At 43.8% G+C, this 13,818-nt stretch overlaps 1 protein-coding gene across 1 annotated transcript in view; it reads left to right on the top strand.

Moving 5' to 3' along the window:
- Positions 1-492: 492 nt before the first annotated feature.
- The window catches only part of cacna2d3a (calcium channel, voltage-dependent, alpha 2/delta subunit 3a), a gene marked incomplete at both ends in the record, with an annotated part of 220,647 nt that continues 207,321 nt past the window's right edge, over positions 493-13,818 (top strand). Inside the window, one exon of the mRNA XM_080764041.1 lies at positions 493-540. Coding sequence (XP_080620167.1) covers positions 493-540 — 48 coding nt within the window. The remainder of the gene's footprint in view (positions 541-13,818) is intronic.

Here is a 13,818-nt window from a genome sequence, read left to right on the forward strand (position 1 = left end):
TAGCCTCTCGGACGCAAAGCTAAAGAATATTGTGTTATCGTTGGATACGATTTTGTCCACAATTCCATTCTGCATTGATGTGGTACCATCAAACGATCAAAATAACAATTATTGTACATTCTCTAATTGTGTAGACTTCTTGTAAATTAAGTTATTCAGATGTTTAACAATAATGGTTTAACAAAATGGATTTGATTTGATTTCACACTGGAGTTAAAGATCTATAAGGGTTACATTTGGTTACCAACTCTTCGTCATTTAGCTGGGGACCACCTAACCTGGAACCCCCTCAGGGACCAATGGTGGAGAACCACAGTCTTAGTTGTATCTCCCTTATGAAACGATGCAGGCTATCTCTTGCAAATGCATAATTTAACATCACCCGCTAGCTCTTGCCTCTTACCTCTCTCTCTCTCTCTCTCCCTCTCTGTCTGTCCGGTTGTGTTTGTGTTGGACAGGGTGAAGCTCTGGGCCTCGGCGTTCGGAGGAGAGATGAAGTCCATCTCTGCTAAATACTCTGGCTCCCAGCTGCTGCAGAAGGTGAGCACGGATGCGGGTGAAATGTCAGGTGTCTTCATGCCACGCTGCTAGCTTGTACTGTACATCTGCTATTTTTGGATAGCCAACGCTACAATCTAAAAGAATGCTTCCCTGGTTTTAATGGGCTAGTAGAACTCGACTGTTCCACAACTCTCAAGAATTGAGATTTGTTCAAATGTCCAGATAACATGTTGGTCAGCGAGTATCAGTGTATAGAGAGAGCAGCGGGTTGTTGTCGCCTTTCATTGGTTTCCCCCACCGGCGTCGGTTCAGGTTCAAGGTTGTATTTTATTGTTCCAGCTTGTGTACATGAAGGTACATAAGAGTAAAACTTATTTTGGTTTGGCTTCCTTCAGATGATGCAGCAGCATAGAACAACAACATGGATAACAATGCAAAGCAAAGAGAATAGAGGTGTGTCAGTGTGTTGCGAACGGGTGAATGTAATGCACATTGTAATTTGGATAATAAGCCCATAACTCCCCGTTGTCTATGGCAGTGGGTTTCAACCCTTTTCATATCCAGGCCCTTTTTTCCGGCATTTGAGCCACAGACCACCATTTGATGACATCATTTTAACCTCAATATTTTGTTGGCGATCAAAAATAACAATTCTTCCATGTTCTCTAATTGGTTTCATTTAACGCTCGAGAGTTAAACATCTATAAGGGTCCATTTGGTTACCAACTTTCTATCATTTACCTGGGGACCACCTGGAACCCCCTCACTGTTAGTCCTCATAACTCTGGTTGAGAACCACTGGTCTATGGTGTGAGTCTTTAGTATCGACGAGTGGTCATTCATGAGGAGAAAAAAAGATTGGAGTATATTTAGCAAAAGGAGATACCGTAAATCCTCTTTTAGGAACCCGGGCTATTATTTGTCTCAACCGATCCCGATACCGGGCTTTTATTGGAAGGAGGCAGCTATAAGAAGGAGGAATTTTATTTCTAATTTTCAAACTGATGATAATGAACAAATCACATTTTGGGTCAGTTAGAACACAGTAAAATGTATTGGGCTCATAGCCTATTGAAACCAAGTCCTCGTGAAATATTGAACAGTGCAGTTGCAGGTGCTCAATGGTCATTTTAACTGTTTTTCCATTATTGGCATATTGCCTATGGTAAATACCATAATAACATCAACACATCAATTTAACTTGAATAACCAATGTCATTTGAAGCTATATGATTCCCTGCTATGTCATTTGAAGCTATATGATTCCCTGTTATGTCATTTGAAGCTATATGATTCCCTGCTTTCATATGACATGAAACAAATAAAAATACAATGGCAGTCCCTCAGTCAAATCTGGTCACATTCAATATACCGGCATATAACTTCAACTGAGATAGACTACCACAGTACTGTGGTAAAGGCCTACAGTTAGGCTACTGACAAGTTCAGATGCAAATAATAACATAAAAATAAAATGTATGATAGGCTATTTCATATACCGGTAATATCAAATCAGAACAGTGCAACACTGCAGTGCTTCAACGGGAGGAGAGAGAGAGAGAGAGAGAGAGAGAGAGAGAGAGAGAGAGAGAGAGAGAGAGAGAGAGACACGTGTTAGAGAGTGTCTCTCTCTAACGCGCGCGCGAGAGAGAGAGACGTGTTAGAGAGAGCGTCTCTCTCTAACGCGCGAGAGAGAGAGAGAGAGAGAGACGTAGAGAACGTCTGAGAGAGAGAGACTTGTTGCTAACGGTGTCCCGTTAGCGTGCGTTAGCAACAAGCTAACAGCATACCGGTGGTAGGCTACGTTCGTTCCATAAAATGAGAGATCCAAAAGGCGCATGGGGCTGCGCCAGGCTGCAAAACCCCCCATGCGCTCATCGATCTGCCGTTTATAGAACCAATACGTTCGTTGCATGAAGGGCAGATCTGTGGGGGCTCTCTCCCGAAGTTATTAACTTTGTTGTATTGTGTGCGAGCCGAGCACCGCGGCCACGGCATCTGGACAGTGGACGCTGACGTGACAGGCAGGCACAGCCAGCCAGAGCAGCGAAAGTAACAGATACGGCACTTGGGGGAAAAAAAAAACACAAAAAACCCCGGCTCATAAAAGGAGGCCGGAATTTATTTACTTAATTCAACGCCATCACCGGTGATTAATAGGGGCTCGGTAATTAATAGAAAGGAGGAGTTTATTGGAGGATTTACGGTATGTAATTTTACCCTCTTTTCAAGCTGCAGGACCTGTACCTTTTAGCCACTTGAAAGCAGGTAATGCGTGCAGAGGCAGACCTGACTGACTGGCACAGAGGGAGGGCTGGCTTCATTGGAACATGTGCTTTTTTTAATGGCTGTCCTTTCCTCTAGCACCCAGTAGTGGAGAGTGGAGGTTGACCCACACACACGCACACTCATGCACGTACACACGCATACAAACACACACAGGCACACGCGCCGGTGGCAGACTGACACGCAAATACACACTTTGAAAAGGTATACTGTGTCATTTTATATTGCTAAGCAACAAAACGCTTTTCACATTTTCGAACACCCTCTGCAGCATATACTTAATTTGCACGCCCGTGTCGCATGCCGAAAGACAGCTGATGCCCAAGTTCACGACACGTATAGCAGTGGGACGTGTTGTGAGCTTGTAAATCGGCAATAGTTGGTTTGCGCACCACGTGCAACGAAGTACCCTTACCTCTTAACCTTTCCTTCCGCCAGTGGAAAAAGTACTAATTTACTTGTTATGCAGAATGTCCCATTTCAAGTTTTCAATGTATACAAAATCTGTTTTTTTTTATTTTGTAATAATCAAAATGTACAAATAATTAACTAGTAACTAAAGTTTTCAAATAAATGTAGTGTAGTAAAAGTACAATATTTGGATCTGAGATGTAGTGGTGTAGAAGTAAAAGTATTGGAAATTGGAAATACCTCAACATTACTTTACACCACTGCTCTCTGCAGCCCGCACCACCTCCCTCCATCTCCTCCTCCTCTTCCTCCCCTGCTCAAGTCCGTGGCGTATAGCGCTATAGGATTTTGCGTATGTGATGGAATGCAAATTTTCTGAGTGCCGAGGTCAGTCAACGAGGTAGTCGTAATTGGCAAATGGATGGTCGGGGTTGAGAAAGTGAACACTTTAATTACAGATGTGACTGCATATTTCATTGTAGTGATTTTATTGAGAAAGCTGATGATGCTAACGTCTCAGCGCTTTCAGAGACATAATGTGGTGCTCGCGCGGTGAACAGTTGCCAGTGTTTATGGGGTGCGTGCGAGCATGCGTGCGTTTGTGCGTGCGTACGTGCATGCGTGCGTGAGTGTGCGTGTGCACGTGGCTCTGTACAGTGCAGCGGAAGTTGCACAGGGATGGGAGAGACTGGTGTGTTAAATCACCCGCGTACTGATGTCATTACTCGTTGTTGGCCAAGTCGGAGAGCTCTCTGCCTTAAAACCATGTCGGTTACGGCACATCGGTTACGGCACATCGGTTACGGCACATCGGTTACAGCACATTGGTTATGGTACATCGGTTATGGTACAGAGTAGTACACTCACTGTACATTTTAAAATCATGTAGCGTGTCGGTTATAGTACAACTTATACATGTATATCATGCAACGCACGCACGCGCACGCACGAGCACACACAACAAATAACAGTATACTGTATGCAAACATGACAGATATACAACAAACACGCGCTAGCACCTAGCGTGCACAGTTGCACGCGCCCAGACCTGTGCTCACTCACGCAAAACCGCAGCGGCGGATTTCATCATCTAGTGAGGCGCGATAAACCCGCTAGCACGGTTGCTATCTGGTTGACAGGATAAAAGCTGTTCCCTATAGCTGGCTCCAGCGGCTTTTTCACGCCTCTCCCGAAATGAAGCGGAGATAACCCTCCCACGGAAAAAAGAGACAAGGCTCCGTTGGAAATGCAAATGAAGGCCGCAGGGTTAATTGAGTGAAGAAAAGACTGGAGAGACCTTTTTGTCTGGAAAGTGCATCTTTCTCACCCTAATCCGCTGTCTCTCGTTGGTGTAACTGTGCTGTTCGCTGTGCCCAGCCCACTTGCTGGAGTGCAGTATGCAGCAGAGAGACGGTGTTTATTTCACGGACCTCACATCCACACGGGCGTGTGGGGGTGCACGGGCGCCCACGCAGAAGGCACCCTGGTGTCAGTGTGCGTGTCACGCTGCCGTGTCATGTTGTCGTGCAATGTGTTAGTTCTTCTCCCGTCTGACTCGCGGGCCTAGCTGCCACTGCAGGAGCATGCTGCATGCCATGGCTCGGTGGTGGGGAGGTTGAGAGACCGCGGATAACCCCGTCGGCAGTCACGCTTTTAAAAGAGAAGGCCAGGAATAAGTAGTGACATGCACTGATAGAAAGGATGCTGGCATGAAAGAGGGAAGGCACGCGCGAGCGTGTGTGCGTGTGCGTGTGCGTGTGTGCGTGTGCGTGTGCGTGTGTGCGTGTGCGTGTGTGTGCGTGCGTGTGTGTGTGTACGTGTATGTGTGCGTGCACACGTGTTTTCGTCCCCTCAGGCTGTGGACAGATGGACTCAATCTTGGTGCACTTATCTCTCTGACCCCACAGTGCGCAGTTTTACACTTTATTGCTCACAGGAGAAAAAAGAGCAGATCTGCAATCTCACAATGTGATCCTTGAGGATCTGCTGTGCAGCAATGTATGTAGTGCTGCACGATTCTAGCTCAAATGTGAATCTTGATTTTCCTCCACAAGAATTGAGATCACGATTAAAAATCTTTCCATGGAAATATTAATTTTCATTAGTCAGTAGTTGCTTTTTTAGATTAATTGTGCAGCCCTAAATGTATGCGTTAAGCATAGCCTGCAACGTTAAAGAACCATAGCCAATAGGGGAAGGAGATCAACGTCATATCATTCTTTGTTTGACCCTGCAAAAACTCAGACGTTTGTCTCAAAGAATATCATCGTTGGCAGAATCTCTGAAAGTTTAATAAGGGTCCATTTGGTTCTTCATCCCCTTCTCTTCATTTCATTCCCCAAATCTCCTCTTTCTCCCTCCCTCCCCCACACACTTCCTGTTCCCATCGGAAACGGCTCCTATTTCAAGGTTAGGCCAGCTCAAGCTTCTGCCAGGAGAGAGAGAGAGTGTGTGTGTGTGTCTGTGTGTGTGCGTGTGCGCTAGGTTTAGGATTAGATACATTTAGAAGTTTGGGATTAAAGATTAAAGAGGCGCTATGCCTGATGTCGTGCACCGAAAAAATAACTGATCTATAAGTTTGATGTGGTTGGATCAGCTGTTTTTCAAATGGCAAATATAATACGGAAAAGCGAACCACTGTCTTAAAAAGTCAATGTCCTCACAAGTATAGTAATACATCCGTGTGTGTGTGTGTGTGTGTGTGTGTGTGTGTGTGTGTGTGTGTGCGTGTGCAACATTGAAAAAACCGATCCAGCGATCAATACGTCCTTTTGCCTGTTATGCAAATCCACTGTCAGCAGTACATTGTAGTTAATGTGCACACACACATACACACACAGTCATACACACATGCACACGCAGTCACGCACACATAGAGACACATGTTTACAACATGCGTGCGCTGCGCACACGCACACCGAAGGTCTGAGAGACACATTAAACATCTCTCCCACTGATGGTTAGAATTAGCTCAGTGTGTGTTTTCCACTCAACACTGTTATTGTGTTCAGATCTTTAATTTCATGTATCATTGAACAACCTCGCCACAAGAGGAGCGTGTGTGTGTGTGTGTGTGTGTGTTTGTGTCCGTGCGTGCGTGCGTGCACTTGTGAGAGATAGTTTTGCTGTACGTTTGTCGCACTCTGAGCTTGTCTTCACCTCGCTGACGGTATATGGCGCCTTGTAAAGCTAAGTGCGAGGAGGACATTAATGCCACGCTGGAATAACCCGGAGCCTGGCGGTAATGGAAGATGCCAGACAAAATGATCAGAGTGGGAGATAGTCGCCGCAGACAAACCTCGGCTCGGGGAGTTATTATTGTAGGCGTGCGTTTCTGTTCCTGGATACATAAACCTTCCCCTGAGACTGTGTGTGTGTGTGTGTGTGTGTGTGTGTGTGTGTGTGTCCGGGCGTTACTCACTCATCCCCTGGAGCGTGGACGTTTTTCTCTATGGAGAATAACATTGGGTCATCTTAGAATCGTCTCGTATTGTGGTCAAACAAACTTGATTCTTCAAATCCATTATTTGTTTATTTTTGGAACACAGTTCTTATTTGATGCGATATACTGTATATATATATTAATGCTGTCAAAGTTAACAAGTTATTAATGCGTTAACGCAACACCTTATTAACGGCACTAATTTGTTTATCGCATTAACGCAAAAAAAAAATTGCTAGGTGCTAGCGCGTGTTTGTTGTATATCTGTCATGTTTGCATACAGTATACTGTTTTTTGTTTGTGTGTGCGCGTGCGTGCGCGTTGCATGAAATACATCAGGGCTCGAAATAGCGACCATTTTGGTCGCAAATGCGCCTGAATTTTAATCTGTGCGATCTCAAAATATAACTGGGCGCACCAGTGCTACTGCATATAATTACTGTAGTGCGACCAAAACGATCGCGACCGAAAGTGTCGCGGGTCGGTTCCCTCCCGCGAGATGATTTAAACTTGTAGAGCATAAAGATCTGAGCATGTAAAAAAAAAAGTAAGTTCCTAGTCCATTCCTGTCCAGAGTTATGATTGTTTAAAGAAATATCTCCTTGGCTTCTTCTACTTCCTCTAACCTCCCGTCAGTCCGTGGACTGATTGGGTGATCAACATCAGCTGGACCTGAGGTCCTCAGCTGTGAGAGACAACAAAAGGGCTCAATTGAATGGACTGTGTGGAGTCACACACACACATTTATGATGACGTTATGAAAATAACTTCTCATAAATATATACAGTATATATACATATATATATATATATATATATTTTATTTTTTTTACTTCAATCAAAAAGCAGGCCTACATAAAACAAAGGGTTTTGTAGCCATTTACAAATTCAGAAATTATAGCAGAGACAGTATTTAGAATTTAATTATATTTTCAACTGGTTTATTGCCACAAAAATAGCATCTCATACCAACTGGCTTGTAGGCCAGTGGTTCCCAAAGTGGGGTCCGGGGATCCCTAGGGGTCCTCGGTTAAATGATAGTTAGGAACCAAATGGACCCTTATGGGTCTGAAACTCTGAGAGTGTACTACATACTATGGGTAAACCAATTTCACTGTACATTTGAACACTCAGTTAAATTAACTTTGATTTTATGGGTCCCAGAGATAGAAATGGGGAACGGTAGCCTAATTCAGGTCAAACTGGGGGTCCTTGAAATGTAAATAACTGAAAATCACTGCTAGAGCCGTAAAAATCTTCTCATATGGGGGTCCCTGGCATATATTTTCAAATGGGGGTCCGTGGGCTAATGAGTGTCAATTTGAGGGTGCTTGACATGAAAAATGTTGGGAACCACTGTTGTAGGCTACAAGTGTAATAATAATGAATGTAAAAAATCGATTACATATTGGTGCTCGTAAAATTTTGGTGGGTGCTCCTAATTCTTTTCTGGTGCTCCTTCATTCTGAATTTGGGAGCACCAGTGCTACCAAGTAAAAAAGTTAATTTCGAGCCCTGTACATGTATCAATTTTCCCTGAGTTTCCCTGGCCACACGTAGTGTGTGAAACGAACACAGTATTCCGACCATTATTCCCCTCCATCAGGGCCTAGGACCTTCTAGCTGTGAGGTGACAGCACTACTGTGTGATATATATAAAAAATTAAAGCGACCCAGGTGTGTAAGACTTCGGTGCCCCATAGTAGTTGTGAGGAAAATATTCGCGGTCGATACAAGATATTTTTTGGTTAAAATGGTTTTAGAGTGAGACTTGCGGGTGCAGGCATGCATGCACCGGTGCGTACTGGTATGCATCACAATAGTTGTGTTTCTACTTAAGGTACACTTAATCAGGCACACGTGTGGTCAACAAACAGAGAAAGCGGTAGATGATAGGATGGCGTAATGATGCGTGACAACAGTGTGCTAGAATCGATTTGTGAGGTTGAGAAGGTGGACTATACTGTGTGTGTGTGTGTGTGTGTGTGTTAGTGTTACAAAGTGGCCTCTGTGTGTGCGCGTGCATGTGTATTCGCATTGCAGACCTGAATGCTGCCATAGTGTTAGTGGCTCTTGTTTATTACTAGACAGAGTTAGAGAGAGAGAGAGAGAGAGAGAGGATGGAAAATAAACACATTGTTGAAGAGGTGTGGTTAAGAGGAAATCTCTTGTTATCGTCGCCGAATCTCCTGTCGGGTGGAAAACTCATATGTCCAAAACTGTTACTTCTCAGGATTCAAATAAAAAATAATCAAAAGTAGCAGTTCGACAAACTCAAGCTTGCAGATCTGCTATTTTTTATGCTTTTGTGTGTCGCTGTGCAGGATGATCATGCAGGGCGAAGAAACACAATGTTAGAATGGAGATGAGAGGTTTATGCCCCACAGCGACCAAATAGGAGTGCAAAGAGAAGGACGTCTATGAATAGCAGTGGTATTCATTCAAAACTTTGAGAACCACATAGAAACATATAGGAAAAAATATAGAAAAAATACATTTTGTAGAATCTGGTCTCAGGTCTAAATGGTTAAATATGTTTCTTAATCAAAAACTATTTGATAACACACAGCATGTGTCAGCAGGGTCCTGAGGCATCAGGTTTATTTATTTATTTACTTATTTTTATCAGCAGAGCCTCAGCCAAGACTGTTTCATGTTTGTCTATTTTGGTTAGATTCTTTTTTTTGTTGCTATGAATACACGAAAAACTAGATTACTTTTGAAGCCCAGAGAAATGATTATGCATTTCATTTTTCATTTTCATTTTGGATTAATTACATATTTGGCAGACAACAGCGTGCCAAAATGAATCTCTCGCTGGGTGGGGAAAATACATGAAATGGGGGTGATGAATCGTTTGGTATTTTCTACTCGCCACCTGATGTTGACACACATTTAAAAGTATAAATTATAGTTTTATAATTTGATCTGGCAGTGGATTTTAGATGTGTTCCATTTAACTTGTCTGATGCAGTGTTCATTTCGTCGACTAAATCTACGTATGCCGAAAAATGTTCTGCAAGCGCGTTGCACCGCGACACATTGGGAGCTTGTGGATTAGCTATTTTCAGCATGCAAGGAAAGATACAATAGAGCACGCACATCCACTAACTAAACGTCAGGTGCCGGGCCGAAGTAAATAATAGAAAAGAAAATAAGGTCTGCACACTGGAAAAAGCTAATTTAAAATATATTTAAGGTTCCTTACACCATTTTACACCAGCATGCAAGCGCGTGTAAAATCAGCCATTACTATGGCCCGCCAGAGTAATGTTTTGTCAACAAAATCAACTGTAGATTTAGTTGTCTGTGATGAATTGAGTACATGAGGACCCCAATGGAAAAAAGCAGAAAGGCTTTTTTGGATTTATCCTTTTAGTAGACCTTGTATTACACTTTACTTCCCTGTGCTTGTCCATGCAAACTGTCCTCCTCAAAGACATGTATGTAGTAGATTGTTAGTTAGAAGTTAAAACAAGCTCTCAACTCCTCAACATCTTTCCTGCGTCTTGCTTGCGTCCAACCCCGTCTAAAAGATGCACGTCTCATGTCTCAGTATCATAGACGCACCTTTTCCCCCAGTGCTCACAAGATAAATGGTTGCTTCACAGTTAGGATTAGACATTTAGAGGTTAGGTTTAGGGGTCGGAATTGAGTTGAACATGATTTATATACCCGGTCGTGTGGCAGTGTCATGCACTGAAAAATAGACTATCTATAATCTCACAACGTGTCTGTCTGCACGACAAGTGGATTCGATTTTGTTCAGATTTAGGCAGATTGTTAAAAGTAAAAAAAAAGGCATTCATAAAATCACTGTCCAAAAATGTTGAAGTCCTCACACAAGTATAGTAATACAAACGTGTGTGCGTGTGTGCATGCGTGCCAGGGAGCGGAGCGGGGAGAGATGAAAGTCCGGGTGTAACAGGGTGCCAGAGAGCGGAGCGGGGAGAGAGGAAATTCCGGGTGTAACAGGGTGCCAGAGAGCGGAGCGGGGAGAGATGAAAGTCCGGGTGTAACAGGGTGTCAGAGAGAGGAGCGGAGCGGGGAGAGATGAAAGTCCGGGTGTAACAGGGTGTCAGAGAGAGGAGCGGAGCGGGGAGAGATGAAAGTCCGTGTGTAACAGGGTGTCAGAGAGAGGAGCGGAGCGGGGAGAGATGAAAGTCCGGGTGTAACAGGGTGTCAGAGAGAGGAGCGGAGCGGGGATAGATGAAAGTCTGGGTGTAACAGGGTGCCAGGGAGCGGGCGGAGAGAGTAAATTCCGGGTGTAACAGGGTGCCAGAGAGCGGAGCAGAGCGGGGAGAGATGAAAGTCCAGGTGTAACAGGGTGCCAGAGAGCGGAGCGGAGCGGGGAGAGATGGCTGCAGATTAGCTTTACCTTTAGGAAAATTGAATAGCTGTCAAGTTCGGTTCTGCCACATAGCCATGAGATGGAGGGAGGGAGAGAGGCAGGGAGAGAGGGGAAGGGTACTGATGCTGAACCCCCCGTCTCGTTGTCTCCGTCTTTTTTCTTGCAGTCTCTCTTGCTGACCTCCGGGCTTTTAGCACACGTTGGTACATTTTAAGCTTAATGCTGCCTTCAGTGAGTGCACCTTAAGAACCTCGAGTCGGGAGAGAGCCCTTCTTCCATCTTTCATTCTTTTTCCTGTTGATCTCCCAGCTTTTTTGTTAAGCACAATTTTGGTACATTTAAGCTTAATGCTGCTTTTCAATGCAACTTACGAACCAGGGAGAGTGTAAATAAGGAAGGAGCAGGATGAATTTTGTGTGTGTGTGTGTGTGTGTGTGTGTGTGTGTCACCCAGTTAATTACAGCATTAGCAGCCAAGAGTGCAGCCAGAACTGTCATCTCTTCATGTCCTCGAAGGCCGGTTTGGGCACACACACACACACACACACACACACACACACACTGTAATTACTGCTTTGTTAAAGAGAAGCTATAGCAGAAAGCTTCTGTGAAACACCAAGCCTCCCATATGACACCCTGCCTTTCTACTGTACCCAGAGACACCCCTTATCCTATACCAGATTAGAGGAGACTAAACTTAAATTCTCTAATAGCACAGAGCTGCTGATGGTTGTGTTGTAGTTGCTGCCATGGGGTTGGGTTTTAGTTAAGAACTTAGTCGGATATGGGGTGGAAAGTCGAGAGCGGTTTACAAAACTTTTGTGTGTGTTTTTGATGACTTGTGCTGCATTGCTTTCTCCCCCGTCTTTATTTCTTCCCCATCCTTATGTCTGCTGTTTGCCAGTGTGAAAAAAAGAGACTCCTCCAGCTCATTTAGAAGTTGATTTTAGTACTGTGAAGACTTGCTGTAGTTTCTACCCAGCTCTTTAACTTTACACTCAACTTACTTACTTACACCTATAGGCTACTGTACATTGTGTACATATACTTCTTAAATTGCTTGCTTGAGCAGGCGCGCACACACACGCACGCACACGCACACACTTGCACCAACACAAGACAAGTATACTCGCTATACTGTATGCTGCACACATATGTACAGTGTGCTCTCCGCTGCATGGATGATTAATGCGAACACTGGAGATTAATATCCACCGTCGGCTGTCATGGAGCGCTCATGTCTGGCTCTGCTCTGCCTTTTGTGAGGGAAACACATTATACCTACACATTTTTGCCACGATATTAAACGGGAATTCAGAATGAGGGGAAAGAACATGACCCGGGTAGGATGTGTAATTTATGTAAGACTTCGGAACACAAACATCTCAAATAAATGACAGATGCTTTTCCGGTTTTAATTGGTTAAAATAGCATTAGGCACACACACACATATGCATCCAGTGTTTGTCTGCTTACTATAAGCAACGGTTGGCTTGTTTTTCTTTGTGGGTGTGTGAGTTATGTGGCCGCTTCTTCTGGTCTTGTTTTCAAAGACCAGGTTGCTTGCTTCTCGTAAAATCTGGTAACACAGACCTGCATCCACTCTTAATTATGACAGATAGTTTTAAATGGAGTGCTGCAGAGGTGTGTGTGTGTGTGTGTGTGGGAGAGAGAGTTGGAGCAAAACACTGGACTCGTCTGGCGAAAGGGGCGGGACTAATGCCATTAAGCACACTTAGCGTGTGCGCCGCTGTGTGAAGGACTGTCTGTGACTCGCCGCTGTGCCCATCAATCACTGCTGCCAGTTGGTCTGGCCCCGCCCCCTTCGCTGTAGGTGAAGTTGGCCTTAATGAAGCGACAGACAAAAAAAATTAAGAAGCGGGACCATTATGGCTGCTCTCTCAATCACAAATACTTCTTTAATGTTTACACACTCTGATGAATCTGAATTACTTTTTATTTTCTGTCTAACTTTATCCCCTCATTGTTTTTACACCTCTCTACCCGTTACATTATCAACTCAACCTTTCAATCTGGCATTGTTTTCTTTTCTCCCACCCATGTCTTTTTGCCTCCATCTGTCTGTCTGTCTGTCTGTCTGTCTGTCTGTCTGTCTGTCTGTCTGTCTGTCTGTCTGTCTGTCTGTCTGTCTGTCTGTCTGTCTGTCTGTCTGTCTGTCTGTCTCTCTCCCCCCTCTCCATGTGTATCTGTTCAGTAATGGATAGGATGCTGTAGCTTTAGTCTACTCCATGTGGTTTAACACGTTCTGTTAGTAATAGTAGCTGCGCTGTATAGTCGTGCATAAATTGTACCTAAACACAGAAGAATGTTGACTGGGCTGCCAGTCAATGACTGGCTGCTTTTTATATATTTATATCACTACATAATGGTATATCAACAAGGATAGGGTGATTAAAAAATCACACCCGTGTGAAGTGAGGGGCGCTAATATATTAAAGTCTAACTCATGTTGATTAGGTGATGTAATGGTGATGTAGAACAAATGGTGCCAACGCAAACATTAAATGCCTTAACAATAAAGAGACAATATGACGTAAACGACACACTATGACGTACATGGTCAATGCGTTTACTAAACAAACCTTGAACTAATGTCAAACATTAAACCTGTGTATAGGAGCAGCTAGCGCCCCTCAAAAAAGGTTTTGTCTGTGTTAGAAATTACTTTGAGTGGGTGGAAATCTTTAGGTAAACTTGTTTCATTCATACATTATATATGGAATATTTTTAATAATTTTACAGTACATCACAATAGTTTCAGATGTGGGGTTCGTGGCTAAATACAGTACATAATAATTTGGGGATCGT

The sequence above is a fragment of the Protomyctophum bolini genome, assembly GCF_963924005.1.
Source record: "Protomyctophum bolini genome assembly, chromosome: 5".
Lineage (NCBI taxonomy): Eukaryota > Metazoa > Chordata > Actinopteri > Myctophiformes > Myctophidae > Protomyctophum > Protomyctophum bolini.